Genomic DNA, 17,919 nt, shown 5'->3' on the forward strand with positions numbered 1-17,919 from the left:
TGTAAACTGGGCAAATCGTGCAACCGGCTTGTTTCATCCAAGCAGCGTTTCAGTAATCACATAAGCCCCGTGCAGACAGCCAGTAAAGAAAGCTGTGCCTGCGTGAGAGATCAGGACTGTGCTTTCCACTTTTGGCAAGTCCATGCACGTAGGCTCTGTATGCATGGTTTGCAGGGTTTCCATCAAGCTGAAGTGAGCCTATATGCAGAGGCACTGCTTGCTACTGAAAAGGGGCCCTTGCCCGTCACATACCATATTTTTCGCTCCATAAGACGCATTTTCCCTCCTAAAAAGTAAGAGGAAATGTGTGTGCATCTTACGGTGCGAATGCAGGGGGGAGGCAGGCAGGAAAAGCCCCCAAGAGCCGCCCACTGCCAGTCAGTGCAGGCAATATTGAGCTAGATAGACCATGGATCTGACTCAGTATAAGGTAACTTCTTACATACCTGTGCTAACTTATATGAATCAAATCTAAGCCCTCCCCTAATTATTATACAATTTAAGTTTATTGTTCTAGCCAAAGGCCATGACAAACCTGCAGCGACAGTACCAATAAAACAATATAGATCATACATCCAAAATATGAGCCAACATCCATGATGTAAGAGAGGTTGCAAGAGACACCAACAAACTCAAATCCAGCTTGATTTCAAATTAAACCTCAGAATCATCACAATTTACAGTGATTTTATCTCCGAATCTTCAACAATCTATAGTGATTTTATCTAATTCCTTTTTTTCCATATATCTATATGGTTCCCGGATGATCTACAGGTGGTCATTCATAACTGACCAGTGAAGAAATCCAGTGGAAGAATGAAAACAGAATCTTAACTAGATGCAGGAATTCAAGCCACATGGCCACTCACTGCTAGCAGTATATGAAAATAAACAATGGCTTGTCAATGCAGGCATTGTGCCAAACAGTAGTTAAGCTTCCTCAACTTCATAGTTTGGTTTGGTTTTTGAACTGAGCCTATACAGTTGTACCTTGGATCCTGAACGCCTTGCGACTCTAATGTTTTGGCTCCCGAATGCCACAAACCCAGAAGTAAGTGTTGCAGTTTGCAAATGTTCTTTGGAAGCCAAATGTCCGACGCAGCTTCGGCGGCTTCCGATTGCATGCAGGGAGTTCCTGCAGCCAATCAGAAGCCGCGCCTGGTTGTCAAACGTTTTTTGAAGTCGAACGGACTTCCGGAACAGATTCTGTTCGACAACCAAGGTATGACTGCACACTTATTGAAGCACTTGCATGATATAATAATAATAATAATAATAATAATAATAATAATAATAATAATAATAATAATTATTATTATTATTATTATTATTATTTATTTGTACCCCGCCCATCTGGCTGGGTTTCCCCAGCCACTCTGGGCGGCTTCCAACAAAGACCAAAAATACACTAAGATGTCACACATTAAAAACTTCCCTGAAAAAACTTCCCTATTGTTAGGGAAGGTGAGTTATCTTACCAGGCCACTGTGCAGGCAATGAATTTGGTGTGGCATGCTCTTCAATGCTCTCTGTCCTCAGTCTGCGACGGTCACTCAACAGCAGTCCTTGATAAACCATTCCTGTAAACTGATTTGTTTCTGTCTGACTGCTAAAAACAAGTTTGATTTTGTTGTTGTTAATATGACAAAAAATGGCAATTGAGTTTCAATATCCATTTCAAGATTTTGCACATAAAGGGTGGGTTCCAACTGGCGCATTTGGACTCACTGAATATGATCCTAAGGTAAGAAACTTAAGGAAAGTTTCATGTCTTTTTATGTCTGCATCACTTCCCATGCTCTTTGGCCTCTTTAGAGAGTGAGGGTTGCTGGGAGAGGAAGGAGTCAGCCCCAAAGTGGCCATGGATCTAAAGATAAGTTTACTTAAGCATGCTTCTATCCATTTCTTCCTCTAGCAGCCACCCCCCCAACTCCCCAGAGTGGGTGGCTGAAGAGACAGAAGGGGGAGGCAAACTTTCCTTCCATGAACTTGCTTAACCTACCTTAGAATCCAAGTCACAAAAAGGCTTTTGATCCAGTGGAGTGTCTGCTAACAGAAGGCGAAGGAAGGAAGGAAGGAAGGAAGGAAGGAAGTTGGTTGGTTTTGGCCAATTACCCCTTCTCCCTGCACCCCCCAAAATCAGCATAGTGAGGGAACCGTTCAGAAAAGTTGGTAAAGGGACTGCAGGAGAAACAGGAAAAAATAACCTCCGTTCCTCTTCCATTAGTGGACCCCTCTTCTGGATCAAAACTCTTTCCATGAGCACCAACCAGGTTTCATCTAAAATTCCTGTTTACAATTAGAGAGAAAGCTTCTTTATTCTTCTGATCAGTGTCTATGTGATTATTCTCTTCATTACAAAATAAATTGATACCAGGGCTCTTTACTCCACCACACCAGCTGGGAGGAGCAGCCTTCTTAAAAATTCTGATTGCATCCTCATACAATGAGCTTAGTGCCTTAAAACCACTGTCAACATTCAGAACAACCGTCACAAACAAGCAAGATGAGACTATATAAAGCAAGTGACTACACAGTTTATGACTATTCTGGACTACAACTTACAATCTCCCTTTTTAATTTTAGAATTATTAGACAGTCCCTGATCAGAAGCAGAGAGTCCTCATACAACCTACTAAGCACAGAAAAGAGATTACCTGTAGCTGTGGCTGTCACACAAGGCTTGGTAAATAGATGCAGAAAGGGAAGCGGCTAATGAATAGAGGGTATGCACCTAAAAGAGGAAAAATACAGCATTTATTTTACAGGGGTGTAAATAATATATGCTTTTGCAAACTAGCATGGCGCTGAACTTTTGGGCAAACTGATTGTCCATGAAAAGCTGCTGTTTTGGAGGTGTGGTTGTGCATGAGAAGCAGAAAGTGTCCATGGAAAAAAGGTAAACGGCGTTTCCATGTGCTCTGGCACTCATCACAGTGTCCCGTTGCGCCAGAAGCAGTTTAGTCCTGCTGGCCACATGAACCAGAAATCTGTTTGCAGACAAATGTCATCTCCCTTGGCCTGAAAAGCGAGATGAGCGCCGCATCCCATAGTCACCTTTGACTGGACTTAACTGTTCAGGGGTCCTTTACCTTTTTACCCATGAAAAAAATACCCACAGTCTTTTAAGCCTTTTGTGCGTTCAGAGTAACTAAAGATGAACCTTTCAGCAGATCTTGCAAGTAGAACACAACTGCTGCTCTTATGTGGGGTTCAGCGATTTGTTGTTCTTTAGTATTCAGTGTGAGTCCTGCACAAAGCAAGGTTTTGCTTTGCCTTATGTCAGGCAGGTACAGTCCTACTCCATTCAAGCAGGGCTTACACCATAAAACCCCGGTGTGTATACGACTGTTTTTTCATTTATTTATTTTTCATTTATATCTTGCTTTCCACCAAGGAGCTCAAGGTGGCATACATGGTTCATCTCTCCACTCCATGGTTTTTTCTTTTTCTTTTTTAAAGGACTCCTGGATGGTTAAGTCCAGTCAAAGGCGACTATGGGGTTGTGACGCTCATCTCGCTTTCAGGCCAAGGGAGCCAGCGTTTGTCCATAGACAGCTTTCCCGGTCATGTGGCCAGCATGACTAAACCGCTTCTGGCACAACGGAACACCATGACGGAAGCCAGAGCGCACAGAAACGCCGTTTAATTTCCTGCCACAGCGGTACCTATTTATCTACTTGCGCTGGTGTGCTTTCGAACTGCTAGGCAGGAGCTGGGACAGAGCAACGGGAGCTCACTCCGTCACAGGGATTCAAACCACCGACCTTCTGATTGACAAGCCCAAGAGGCTCAGTAGTATAGACCACAGCGCAACCCGCGTCCATGTTTAACCTCACAATGACCCTGTGAGGTAGGTTAGGATGAGGGACTGGGACTGGCCCAAAGTCACCCAGCAAATTTCATGGCCAAGCATGGACCCAAACCCTTAGTCCAGCACTCCAACTACACTGGCTCTCAAAGGTAAAGGTACCCCTGCCCGTACGGGCCAGTCTTGCCAGACTCTAGGGTTGTGCGCTCATCTCACTCTAGAGGCAAGGAGCCAGCGCTGTCCGAAGACACTTCCGGGTTACGTGGCCAGCGTGACGAAGCTGCTCTGGCGAGCCAGCGCAGCCCACAGAAACGCCGTTTACCTTCCCGCTAGTAAGCGGTCCCTATTTATCTACTTGCACCCGGGGGTGCTTTCGAACTGCTAGGTTGGCAGGCGCTGGGACCGAGCAACGGGAGCGCACCCCGCCGTGGGGATTCGAACCGCCGACCATGCGATCGGCAAGTCCTAGTCGCTGAGGTTTAACCCACAGCGCCACCCGCGTCCCTTGCTGGCTCTCAAAAATTAGCTCAATTCTGCTCCAGTTAGGAGCCAAGGCTCCCATTCCCACAATACCACTCTACGACCATGACAAGCTACCCGGATTCTTGCTACAACATGCATCAAACTATACTCTTCACATTCTAAAAGCCCATTTCCCCACTTGTTACCTTTACGTCTTCAACATTAGGATGGGGTGGCGTTTTCATCTGCACAATAGTATGAAGGATATCGTGGATGTGGTTGTTTAAATACAGCACAGGGTTGGCTATAACCGTTTTTGTTGAAGCAATGCTTGCAGACAGTAATGGTAGAGTGGTGGGTAACGGGAGGGGCGACTGGAGTTGCTTGACTGTCGTTTCCTAGTGGAACAAAAACACAGCCCCCCAAAGTGTCACATGACTACGAGCATCGCAGCACTCTGAGATCACACAACACACGTCCCATCAGCCCCAGCCAGCATAGCTAATGCTCAAGGATGATGGGAGTTGTAGTCCAGCAAGTATGTAGAAGACCACAATAGAATGTACTGTTAAAACGTTAGAGAAAATATATGAATTTGGTGAAGTTTCAGGTTTCAAATTAAATAAGAAAAAAACAAAGCTCTTAGTTAAAAATATGGATGAACAAGGAAAGCAAGAATTACAAAAGAAGTAAAGTATCTGGGTATTTGGCTAACCTCAAAAAATAATAATTTATATAACGATAACTACAATAAAATTTGGAAAGAAATTAAGATATGGAGACCTGGAGTAGGTTAAAATTGTCATTATGGGGCAGAATTTCAGACATAAAAATGAATGTATTGCCCAAAATGCTATTTCTTTTTCAAACAATAGGACAAGCTCCCTTTAAAGATTGGCAAAAAGAACTGTCTAAATTTATGTGGCAGGGGAAAAACCCACGAATAAAATATAAATTACTGATGGAAGTAAAGGAGGGGGTGGTTTCGCCACGCCAGACTTAAAGTTGTACTTTGAAGCAACATGTCTGTGCTGGATTAAAGAATGGATGGTACTGAAGAATAATGATATACTGGATCTCAAAGGTTGGGACAACCGTTATGGTTGGCACTTGTATCTATGCTATAATAAGGTAAAAGTCCACAGAGGATTCTTAAATCCCATAATACGAAAACCCCTATTCAAAGTCTGGGAAAGATATAAAAATCTCTTGGAACCTAAAACACCATGGTGGCTCTCACCATTAGAAGCAATCTCAGTAAAGACAAAGAATATGGAGGGGAAATGGGCAACCTATAGAGATTTATTGAAAGAAGAAGAGAGTCAACTTAAATTTAAAAAGTTCGAGGAAATAAGACAGCAATGCACAGATTGGTTTCAGTACCATCAATTGAATGAGGTGTTTAAATTAGACATTAAAATCAGGTTCCAAAAATAAATCTCAGAAGCAGAAAAAAAATTACTACAAAATAATAAGAAATTGTTATCAAAGACTTATAAAGTATTATTGGATTGGGAGTTAAAAGATGAGGAGATAAAAGAGCCAATGGTAAAATGGGCAATGGATTTTGGTTACCCAATACAGATGGAACACTGGGAAAGGCTCTGGCAAAAGGATATTAAGTTCATGGCATGTTATACAATAACAGAGAATTATTTAAAAATGTTATATGAGGGGTATATGACCCCTAATAAGCTGGCAAAAAATTATAAATTGAAATCAAATGCTGGAGGTGTAACAATGGGGAGGGAACGATGTTACATATGTGGTGGGGGTGTAACAAAATTAAAAAATTCTGGAACTTTGCCTACGATGAATTGAAAATAATGCTTAAAATCACATTTGAAAAAACCCCAGAAGCCTTCCTCCTGGTAATTATGAATATTAACATCCCTGAGGGAAAAAGAAAGTATTTTTGTACGCCACAACGGCGGCGAGAACGGTAATAGCAAAGAATTGGAAACGGGATAGAGTGTTGGAACGCTATCCCCTTCCCAATTCTTTGCTATTACCATCCTCGCAACTCAAATTTTGTGAATATTTAGAGTTGGCAAGAATGACAGAGGTAATTGAAGGCCAACCCACACAAAAAGCCAAAAAAGACTGGCTATGTGTAAGAGATTACATGAAAAAACATGGTTCTCAAACTATATCCTGGTTATGTTTTGACTAAATCTTGTAAAGAGTACAATGGAAAGAGAAAGAATTAAGTGAAATAAAGAATAATGAACACAGTAAGAAAAAGATCTGTAAAAGGAAAGCTGCAGTGAGGTGGTGGGAAGTCACAGATGAAAAAAGATTTGTATGGGAAGATGCATTAATGAGTTAAGTTAAGAATTTATGTTATAGAGAAATCAAGAATATATGTATATGTACAATTTACAGTGGTACCTCTGGTTACGTACTTAATTCGTTCCGGAGGTCCGTTCTTAACCTGAAACTGTTCTTAACCTGAAGCACCACTCTAGCTAATGGGGCCTCCTGCTGCTGCCATGCCACCACTGTGCAATTTCTGTTCTCATCCTGAAGCAAAGTTCTTAACCCGAGGTACTATTTCTGGGTTAGCGGAGTCTGTAACCTAAAGCGTATGTAACCTGAAGCGTATGTAACCCGAGGTACCACTGTATAGTCAATAAAAAAAGAGAACAGAAACTGGGCCTTACCTGCTGCGATTCTTGCAGCAGAAACTTGAGCTCCATTCTCACAGAGGCGAGACCACCTCCCTGTGCCCCGTGTAGGCTGCAGTAGCTTAGGAAAACCCTCAAGAGGGCCTGGTTCTTCTGCAGCCACCACTTTCGCCGCTCTGCATGCTCTCGCTTGGCTTGCAGCCTACGCCGCTCGATCTGGTGCCGCTCGTACGAGCCGATGTCCCCCTTGTCCCCCACTTCTTCGCGGTCAAGGAGGTCTCTGTTTATCTGGGCACTTGCTTCACCCTCGCCTTTCCCCCGTGCTTCGTGGTTGCAGATGTCGTGCAGAGCGGCAATTTCCTTTTCCAGCCAGTTGTAGAGCTGGAAGCGGAGCTTCCCTCCGTCGACTTCGTAGCCGGTGGCCAACGTTCTCAGCTCCGTCATGAGGATTTTGAGGCACGCTCTGAACTTCAGCTGCTCAGCGATCACGTCAACTTCGATGTCGTCGATATAAGCATCATCGTCCGGGCTTCTCCCGGCCTGCTTTCCACTTTCTGGTTCCTGTTTCGAACCCTTCATTTGCAAACCATCCTCCTCCTCCTCTTCCTGCGAGCTGCTTTTGTCTTCCCCCCAGTCCAGTTTCAGAGGCTCATCCTCAAACGTTATTGCCGGCTTACTCCAGTCAACGAGGGCTGCGGACTCCATCTGACTCGTCAAATCCGCTGAGCTCTCCCCGGGCTGCAACCAGTCTGCAGCACTGCCTTCGCCCGACGCCTTTGGTTCCAATTTCACACCGTTCTGCGCAGCAGGACTCTCGGCGCCTTCTTCTGTCTTGATGAAGATATTGGATTTGCTGCTTATTTGGGGGAGCTTGGAAAGGACTTCGAGGGCTAGCACGGGACACCCCACTTTAAAATGAGCATTTGCAGTAGTGAAAAACAGCTTTCTCTCAATAAGATTGATTCTGTCGATCAAGCTTTTCTCGGCTTGCAATCCCAAAGTGGCAAAGGCCCCATCGGGCAGGCAAAAATTTCTTCGGATGAGCAAGGGGTGAGTGCGAAGGTAGTTGTAGAAACTGAAGACCACAGGATTGCACGATTTGACAATGACTAGAGAAATCAGAGATTCGTGACATATCAGAAATAGTCATAATGGCTATGGTAATTGAAAGCAGCTCTGGAAAGTCTTTGGAGTTAAAGGAGGGGGGATACATACATGTAAATCAGGGGGGACTATCCTGTGGATTGCATCTGGCACCCCATTTCTTTGTCAACCCCAAGACCTCGTCCTAAATTTGTCATTGAAAAAACTGTAAGTTTTAATGACTGGTTCGATGATCTCCCCCCTTGAACTATCAGGATGCCGAAAGGATTTTTTCCCCCTTGTCCAAAAAAAATAAATTCTTATACTAAAAAAACAAAAACAAAAACCCTTCTTTCTAACTGGTCCCATAGGTATTCCACTGTGATGTCAACATGTTTTTGTGCGCCCGCAAATGGCTTTTAAAATGGTTTTCAATTTTAATATTCCTTTTTTTAAAAACGTGGATCCCTGCTGTGATTCTTCCGACGCCAAAAAGGTTTTGTGACTCCTCTGCTGTAAACAAATGGAGAAACTGCTTCACAAAATCAGGGCTCATTAGGTTGCAAAATGCGACAATGGCCAGAACATCAGAAATGGGAGGTTCAGAATATAGTCTGACAGGCAGAGATCTATGGTCACTCCACAATATTCTGGCCCATTATTTGATTCTTAATTTTTTGTTTTGGAGCTACCCATTGGCTTTTCTCTTTCTAATGGTGATTATTATTACTTAGCAATACATTATATATACTTTATTAATTATATTTATATATCCGTGATCATTGCCAATGTTGTAGGGCTGCTGGGGCTTTAATTTTTGTTTGTTTGCTTTGTATTTAGTGCCTGGTTGTTTTAATTATTGTTCCTTTCCGTTTGTTCTCTGCAAGTTTCTATTTTATTGGTGTTAAATTTTTGCTGCAGGTTGCCTTGAGGGTCTTTTCGGCACAGGGCAATGAAAAAAACCAACCAACCAAGTGCCTTAAATAAGTAAATGAAATGATGCAACATTCCTTCCAAGACTGAGGTTTTCCTAACAATCTGAAACAGTGGCGTTGCGTCCTTTGCCGGTGCCCAGGGTGTGGCGCAGAGGGTGAACATAAAACCTGCTGCATCAACCTAGCCTTTGCTGCCAACACTGCCGGGCAAGTGTGGGGCATGGAGGGTTCGCAGGGCCACGATGTACCACTTGCACGCCTGCGCATGGGGGAGCCAAACTGGCCAACACGGCCCTTGGCAGGTGAATCCTCTCAACGTTGGCCGGGAAGCCATTCAGTGAGGGTGCTGGGAATATAGCGGCAAGGCAAGGCCCAGACAGGGTGGGGAAGGGAGGGGATCCCTGTGGGGGAAACACCTGGTTCGCACCCCCTCAGAATCGTGCGCCCGGGACTCGGCCCAGCTGCCCCTCCCCCAGCACGCTACACCCCTGATCTGAAACAGTCTTTACCTGGGTTTTCATCATCTTCCTTTGGTGTTTGTTCCAGTAAAGTGTCGAGTGCTCTAGTGTACTCTTTCATTACCCAGTAGGAAAGACTTCGCAGGAAAGGGTCCGGGTGCAGTTTTGCGCAGCTGAATCCACTTCCATCTTTCTCACAGCCCAGTATCTTCTCATAAAGGATGGCTGTATAGGTGGAGGAGATCTCAAATTCGGATTCATACAGACGAGCGATAACCATAGCTAGCTGGATGTCTTCCATCTTCTCAAGACACACCTATGGAGAAAACGAACAACAAGGTTCCATAAGCGCACTTTAATTTACAAATATTTCTGCGTTTATTTATTACGCGTAGGGCAGGTTGCAACGAATATAACACCACGTGAAAAACAGTTTAAAACAATTTACAGTCGCAAAAGGGAGATGGGTCCGAAAGATACACATCTCAGGTCTCGAAAGCCAGGTTGTGTCTCCACATACACAATACCCAAACCAGTATTACACAATATACAAACCAGCATCACACGATACACAAAATGAGGACAAGAGTTCAAAAAGCAAATTCTCCATTTGGACTTGGCTGAAGAACCGCACTACAAAATCTGGAGAAGAGCGATTTTCAAAGAATGGATGTGTTTCCTTTCTTCTCATTTCAGAAAGTGCAAATTGGGTGGGTTCGCCTTTAAAATGCGAATGGAATCAAATTTCTCCCTCATCATATAATTTTTATTAAGGTTTTCAAATATGCATTTCCAACAATAGTACGCTGCATTATAACAATATATTCAATGACTTCCCTTCTTCCCCTTCCATAGTTCTTTTATTTTCCTGCAATTCCTGCATATTTTTAAATGCCCATTTAATTCAGCTCCCCCCCTTATCCGCCCCTTCTAAAATAGGTTAATACTGTTGAATTTATCTTAATCCTGCCAGCGTTTTTAAATGTGTACAATTATTTCCTGCATACACAACAAAATTTTTCCATTCCTCTTGATCTTCTTGCTCTCTTAATCTACTTCTTAGCACTGCTAACTCAGCATATTCTACCATCTTAAAGTTGCCAATCCTCCTTTCTAAGGGAACTTGCTCACTCGTCATTTGGGGGCTAACAAGATCCGAAGCTCCTGCAGCCAATTGGAAGCCACGTCAGACATTTGGCTTCCAAAAACAGTTCGCAAACCGGAACACTCACTTCAAAGGAGTTTGCAGTGTTCGGGAGCCAAAACATTTGAGAACTAAGCTGTTCAATAACCAAGGTACGGCTGTACTACAGATATATGAATGAACAGAAGAACCTATAAACCACCACAATGAAAACACCTGTGTATTTGGGGCAACAATACCTCAATAGCATCCTTTAGCGACCCAGCTAACAAGAAAAAGGCAGCCGACTGCTCAAAGCGCTGTTTCCCCAGCAAAGCAAAAGCATTTTTCAAAGCTGCTTTGCGCCATCTATCTTCACTGAAATTATGGCTGAAGAACTGTGTCATTTTCTCATCATGCTGAGACCTGTGTTGGAAAACAAAGGGAGATAGAGATTTCCATTAGGGCTGCACCTTCTATGCACATTCCCTTAGAGGTAAGGCTCCTCAAACTCAGTGGGACTCACTGCTGAGTCAACATGAAGAAGGATTGCACAGGAAGCAGAGTATCAACTAGAAAACTGGCATGAGCCCCCGTAATTTTATACATGCTTTCGCCTCTATCCTAACTGGGGTTTTTTTGAGGGAAGGTAAGATAAAGGTAAAGGACCCCTGGATGGTTAAGTCCAGTCAAAGGCGACTATGGGGTTGCAGCGCTCATCTCGCTTTCAGGCCAAGGGAGCTGGCATTTGTCCAGACAGCTTTCCGGGTCATGTGGCCAGCAGGACTAAATCACTTCTGGTGCAATGGAACACTGTGACGGAAACCAGAGCGCATGGAAATGCCGTTTACCTTCCCGCCACAGCAGTACCTATTTATCTACTTGCACTGGTGTGCTTTCGAACTGCTAGGTTAGCAGGAGCTGGGACAGAGCAACAAAAGCTCACTGCATCGCGAGGATTTAAACGCCGACCTTCTATTCGGCAAGCCTAAGAGGCTCAGTGGTTTAGACCAGTGTTTCCCAACCGGTGTTCCGCGGCACACTAGTGTGCCGCCGGACGTTGCCTAGTGTGCCGTGGGAGGGAGGCGGGCGAGTCGGGCTAATCCTCCGGCCCCGCTCCCCCGGGGAACGTGCCCCGTCATCCGCTTCTGCCTTGCTCCTTGTGACAGGAATTCCCCAAACTGCATCAGCATCTGCCGCTTGCCCAGCAGCCCCGGCGCTGCCTTGCGCCCGGCGCCCCCGCCATCCTCGGCGCAGGGAGCGAGGGGCGCGCAGGCAGGCGCTGCCCGGCGGAGCGACGGCTCCTTCCGAGCGGCTGGCAGTGTCTGGGCATGACTGGCCTCCCGCCTGGTCCCGCGGCGGCTGCAGACGCGGCCGAAGCAGCGCAGGGAAGGAGACGCCCGGCCGCCCAGCCCCGCCCCGCACGCTCCCACTCTCTCTCGGCGGCCGGGGAGCGGGGCCAAAGCGGGCCCCCAACTGAGTGGCGGCTGCGTGAGCCAATAGGCGAGCTGGGGCAGAGGGGGAGGCGGGGCTCCGGAGAACAAAGGAGGGAGGGGGCACCCGGGAGAAGGGGGTGGGGCGGGAGGAGCGGGGAGCGCGGCGCTGCGCCCGGGACGCCCCAGTTCCGCCGGGTTAGAAGCCGGCGGCCTACCTCTGCTGGCCGTGGAAGGCAGCCGGGTCTGGGTCGCGCCCCGAGAGTGGCGGGGTCCGCGCACAGCCTGCCCTCCAGGCTGGGAAGTGGCTCCTAGACTCCGCCTGAAGCCACGCAGAGCCCGCAAGGCGCCCTCGGCGCAACTTGGCCGGGGCAAAAGGCGAAGCTCTGGAGGGAAAGGCGGCCGGATTCCCCTCCTCGGCGGGTCCGGTGGTCTCCCGCCTCCTCTGAGGAAGGGTCTCTTCTTCAGCTTTTCTGATCCTTCGTGGCCCCGTTAGGAGAAGCCGAAATAAATAATGGCCGTGCCATTAAAGTTCTCTCTTTTATAAAAGGGATCCTAATAGAATCGTAGAGTTGGAAGGGATCCCCAGGGCTATCCAGTACTGTACAACCCCTGCAGTGCAGGAATCTCAGCCATAGCATCCATGGCAGACAGACATCCCACCTCTGCTTAAAAACCTCCAAGAAGGGAAAAACCTCCCGAGGGAGACCATTCCCCTGTTGAACAGCCCTTACCAGCAGAAAGTTCTTTCCCATGTTTAGTCAAAATCTTTATTGTAACGTGAATCCACTGGTTCGAGTCCTACCTTCTCTACCTTCTATGCTGTTACTATTTTTTTATTTTTTTTTACATAAGTAAAAAGTGACCTTTCCCCATCTGGCATGGTGGTGTGCCTCGAGGTTTTTTTCATGAAACAAGTGTGCCTTTGCCCAAAAAAGGTTGGGAAACACTGGTTTAGACCACAGCACCAACCGCGAGGAAAGACGGAAAGGCCAAGTTAATGGGACTTACCGAAACAGACCCCACACCACTGCTTTTTTCTTCATCGCGAGGTAAAATAGCGCAGCATCCAAGGCATCGTTGTTCCTCTGAAATGCTGCTTTTGCAACCTGTTGTAATTAGGAGAAAAAGAAAAGTCCACAGGATCACAGAGAGTAAGGGCTGCAAGCAGATTAAACTACACAAATTGCAGGTGATCTGCAGATCTGCCTCTGGCCTTTCACCCAACCAACCTGCCTTCAACTGCTTTCCCTAAGCAGCAAAAGGGCATATTCCCATCTTTGTTTTGCCTTCTTTCCTAGAAGCAAAAAGGTATGGTGCCATCGCTGGTGCCATTACCTCTATCATATCTGCTTTTCTCAAGCTCCTAAATGAAATAGCAAACTAATAAAATGCTTTTGATTTTTGTCAATAATAGTATCCTTCTCTCTCCTGCTCCCCACCCAAAAGCCTTTCTGCAAAAGGAAAGTCGTATATCAGGGTAGGTAGGTAAACAATAATAATTGACTGATTAGTAGGAATATTGATCCTATGCATGCTTTTCTGAATACAGAGATAGTAATTTAAATATAGAAACTGATATAGCTCAGTGTTGGACAAAATAATACCGTAACATGAAACATTTCTAAGCATATTGGATAAGCATTTCTAAGCATACTGGATACACAAACCTATGGTGTGACCATCTTCAGAATACCGTGTTGAGTTCTGGTCGCCTCATCCCAAAAAAGCTATTATAAAAGGTTCAGAAAATGGCAACCAAGATATCAAGGGGATGGAAATACACAGCCATTATGACTAGTAGCCACTTAGAGACCCATCCTGCATGAGGGGATGCAGGTGGCGCTGTGGTCTAAACCACTGAGCCTCTTGGGCTTGCCGATCAGAAGGCCGGTGGTTCGAATCCCCGCGACGGAGTGAGCTCCCGTTGCTCTGTCCCAGCTCCTGCTAACCTAGCAGTTCGAAAGCACACCAGTGGATGTCCATTTTGACGCATTCTTTAAGAGTTCTCTTCCCATTCTCACACACACCCAATAGCTTAATCTACTTCTGCCAAACTACAAGAGCCTCGGGGATGCAATTTTCCCAAGCTCCTATATAAGCGTTGCCATAAGCTTTGCCATTTTGTTTGCCCCTTTCCAGCTCTACGATATCCTTTTTGAGGTCAGGCAACCAAAACGATGCCCAGTACGCCAAGTGAGGCCACACCATAGATTTGTAGAACGGCAGGATGAGATGCCTCACCACGATGTAACTTGCAACAAGGTAGGTTCAAAGGCTCATGACCTTCCAGTTATCACCAAGAATGGCTCAAATTACCTTCTCCATGCACCTTCGGAGTGTGTTAATGTTTCTGACCCACCAGCCTATACCCATAGTTCTTAGTTCGGACCACTGGGGGTCTCCTCTTTGAATTGCAGGGATCATGTTGATTAACTCTTCCTCTGCCTCCGAATGAAAAGCCCAGGCAAAGTGGCATGTAGAAACACCTAAATCATGGCACAGGGAAATCACAGGCACAAGGCAATTACAACATGGTGAATTAGATCAGAAATAATAGCCTAGGAGGAGGTGGGAGCATGTTTGACTTACTGGATTTAAAGCCACTGGGGACACATGTTCATAATTTGTTAAGAATGATGCAAACAATGCATTTTATGCAAATTTTGGAACAAGTGTGCATTCAGAGCTTCAGAATTCAGAACATTAATTTAAGAGAAACCAAGTGTGGCCACCTCTAATTCCACCAATCTAGTGAATAAAATTGTCATCATAACACTAGTATATCTCGTCCTTTTCCCTGCCCAAGGAGCCCAGGCCAATAAATAAATAAAAAGGTTAAAGCAACACAACTAAAAATAAAATACAACGTATTTAAAATATTTAAAAACAATTATAAACATCTAAATACCAATCCCATAGTCTCACTATGAATAATTCTAAGTTCCTAGTAACTTTCAGCCACTAAACACCTTTTAAGCAGCAATGTTTCTAAATCCCCCCTGAACTTGAATAATAAAGGAGGGACCTCACCGCCACAAACGGGGAGCCATCACCAAGGAGACCCTGCCATGGGTCAACACCCAACGGCTCACACAGTCACTAGATAACCTATTCTTCCCGTTGCTTGCTGCTTCTTAGAGTGATTCGCATCAGGCAGTTCGCACCAACGACTTACCTTGATGAAGTAGCTGAACACGATATAAAGGTGGGAGTGATGTCAGAAGGCATGTATGCAAACGCATAGCTAGCAGGTACCGCAGGCCGCATTCATCTAAAGTTTCTCTCCCTGTGAAAACGCACCAAACGGTTAAAGCACAATACATGCAGGTGTCCGTGTTGCTTAGTTACAATATTCATATGAGGCCTTTTCAAACAAAAGGTTCTCAAAACAATTTATATATTGCAGGGCATAGCAGAATATTCAAATGCACATGACCATAGTGTGACCTTATAACCCCTGATAGCTTCACACTTGTCTTTTTAATTATTCCAGATACTTGAAATGTTTTATAATGTGATGCCAATAAAGGTATTTGATTGACTGATTTGGGGTAGGTTTGCGGGTTTGGCAGAAGGAGATAGGATCTGCCCATGCGATGCCCACCTGGTGGAAACTCTAGCTCACATGGCCCTTAAATGTAAAATGTATGATGATCTCTGCCAACAATTTCTAGACCATCTACGTATTCCAAAATGGAAACCAGAGATGGAGGTTATGTGCTTCTTATTACAGGGGAGAGACCAGGAGCTCGCCAAGACTGTAGCTAAGTTCCTCTATTTGATTTTCTGTTGCCGAAGTATGCTACAGGATCCTGCCCTTGCTGGAAACCCACAGAGATGAGGCAGATTGCTCGCCTCTTCTGCCCTTTGGTGGGTGACAGTGCCGTTGGGGTGGCGACGAGATCGCACTGGCCTATCTATTCTGAATGTATTTTGAATGTTCTTATGTGATGCCAACAAAGGTTACTTGACTTGATTGACTGATTGGTTGCATGTGGGATGTGTGGGTGGGCCCAAGCAGGATATATTTATGAAATATATTTATTTAAAATAAATCAGAGGTCAAGAAGAACTCGGACACTAATTTTAAAATGTCTTGCGCCACTTGCTAAATGTCGCATCTTCCCCTATTGCCTCAATAAACGTTCCACAAGAAAGTGGGCAAGTTGTTTACCTGAGTAATGCTTATCTCTGTTTTCATCAAGCTCAGTGCTTGTGGTAGCAACAGTGTCTGCCAAGGCGACCAAGAACATCTGCTCCAGGCGAGTGAGTCCCGGTAAACTTGAGTGCATTAGATGGCTTGAGAGGACGCTGGCATGCTCTCGCCCAAAGTAAGTCGGCCCGTACTGAGACAGGTTGATGACTTTGGATTTATGCTCCCTCCTTTCTGGCTCAAAATCAATGAAGTCGTCCGTCGTCACCTGCTGAACCTGGAACAGATCCGAATAGTGATCCTCTGGCTTCCTTTTGGCATGGTCTTGTGAGCCTTGGGGCCTTTTGGTCGCTTCCTCCGTTTTGTACGTGGAATCCTGGTCTGCCGAAAGCAGCGCGTACAATGGCAGCGGAGGGATAGAGTCGATCTCTGTATAGTCCCGGGTCCCCTCTTTCCCCGTACTGACCGCGTCCTTTGCGGTGCTGCCACTTACGCTGATGGTGCGAGAGAGGTGCCGTTTGGAGCCGCCGTCGGCCGACTCGGGGTCTTTCACAATGGCAACTTCCCCCGCAATGCATTTCACCAAATGCGAAAGAATGGCTTTTGCTCTGCGGACTTTACCCAGGTCCATCAGCTCCAAGAGCTGGGTTGGGTGGTACTGCGGGAGGGTAGGAGAAAGGACGTGGGCGGCTTCAAAAAGCCCGCCGTCTTGAATCACAGTGGGGGTTCCGAAAACATCGTCCACAATGCCCGCTCCGTCGATGATGCTGGTTTTCTTGGCCATCCAACTGGTCTTCAATGGATCTTGCGTGGGGGAGTCTTCGCCGAGGAAACAGTCGCTCTCGCTGCCCCCCGATTTCATGGCGTGCTTCCACTGTGCATAGACGTGCATTTCACAGTCCATTCCCACGACCAGTATCCCATCTCTTACCCAAGACAGGGAGACTGGCAATGAAGGGGTGCCGTCTACAGAGGACACCAAGTCTATGGATCTTAGCAGCACCCATTTGGACCTTATGCCTTGCTTTATGCTACCACCTAGTGGTAAAGTAATGACGGCGACACCCTCTTTGCTGCTGGTTTGCTCGGTCACAATTCCCGAAAGTCGGCCGTACATGAATATATTGGCACCCATGCTGACCGTCAGAATATGTGAGCCGTCTTCTTTCGAAACCCAGTCCAAGTGGACCAGATGCTTGGTGTTTGGCATCAGGTGCCGGTCCTTGTTCAAAAATACATCCATTTTACTATATACAAATAAATTGCTGTCCACGCTCACTCTCGAGTCAAGGACGCTCCCGACTTCCACTAGATCGTCCAGGTGAATCGTCTGCTCCAAGACCCATTCCGACCCTCCGGTGGATTCACATTCAAATATACAAACGTGCATAGAAAATTCTTTGGAAACAAAACCGTTGTGTTGCATGGGTTGCTTGTATGCCACAGCCAAGCGCCCCGTATAGGAACAGCTGACAGCAACAGGCCTTCCCGAAATGCCCACTGTGCTGCTGTCGTCATCTTTCGAATCGTTCATTAAAGGCCACTTCTTCCAGTGATAGGTTTCCTTCGTTTCATTTCTGCTGTTCACCACCGTCTCTACAGAGCACCTCCAGAACCGGACTCTGTCATCCGAACAGGAAGTGACCAGCAAGTAAGGTGCGAGGCAGACTGGGTAAATTGATGAAGAGCTCAGGTGTCCTAAATGAATCAGAGATTATCATTATTATCATCATTATAAAAAATTGTATACCGTCTTTCATTTGAAGATCCCAGGGTGGTTCACAAGTTGAAGCATCATTTACATGACACAAACACAGCCTCCTAAGAGAGC

General features: G+C 45.8%; 1 protein-coding gene across 4 annotated transcripts in view; it reads right to left on the reverse strand.

Moving 5' to 3' along the window:
- Positions 1–17,919, reverse strand: part of DMXL2 (Dmx like 2) — a 113,615-nt gene that overhangs the window by 37,861 nt on the left and 57,835 nt on the right. For 2 of the 4 annotated variants that reach the window (XM_077918492.1, XM_077918491.1), the window contains exons 18-27: positions 16,110–17,786; positions 15,111–15,221; positions 14,252–14,421; positions 12,944–13,041; positions 10,760–10,925; positions 9,428–9,692; positions 6,937–8,009; positions 4,480–4,671; positions 2,658–2,734; positions 1,479–1,606 (exon numbers count right to left, since the gene is read on the reverse strand). In XM_077918492.1, coding sequence (XP_077774618.1) covers positions 1,479–1,606; positions 2,658–2,734; positions 4,480–4,671; positions 6,937–8,009; positions 9,428–9,692; positions 10,760–10,925; positions 12,944–13,041; positions 14,252–14,421; positions 15,111–15,221; positions 16,110–17,786 — 3,957 coding nt within the window. Of the gene's footprint in view, positions 1–1,478; positions 1,610–2,657; positions 2,735–4,479; positions 4,672–6,936; positions 8,010–9,427; positions 9,693–10,759; positions 10,926–12,943; positions 13,042–14,251; positions 14,422–15,110; positions 15,222–16,109; positions 17,787–17,919 lie in introns of all 4 variants that reach the window. The other 2 variants (XM_028705439.2, XM_077918490.1) reach the window with 1 other exon arrangement.

Source organism: Podarcis muralis, chromosome 14 (assembly GCF_964188315.1).
Source record: "Podarcis muralis chromosome 14, rPodMur119.hap1.1, whole genome shotgun sequence".
Lineage (NCBI taxonomy): Eukaryota > Metazoa > Chordata > Lepidosauria > Squamata > Lacertidae > Podarcis > Podarcis muralis.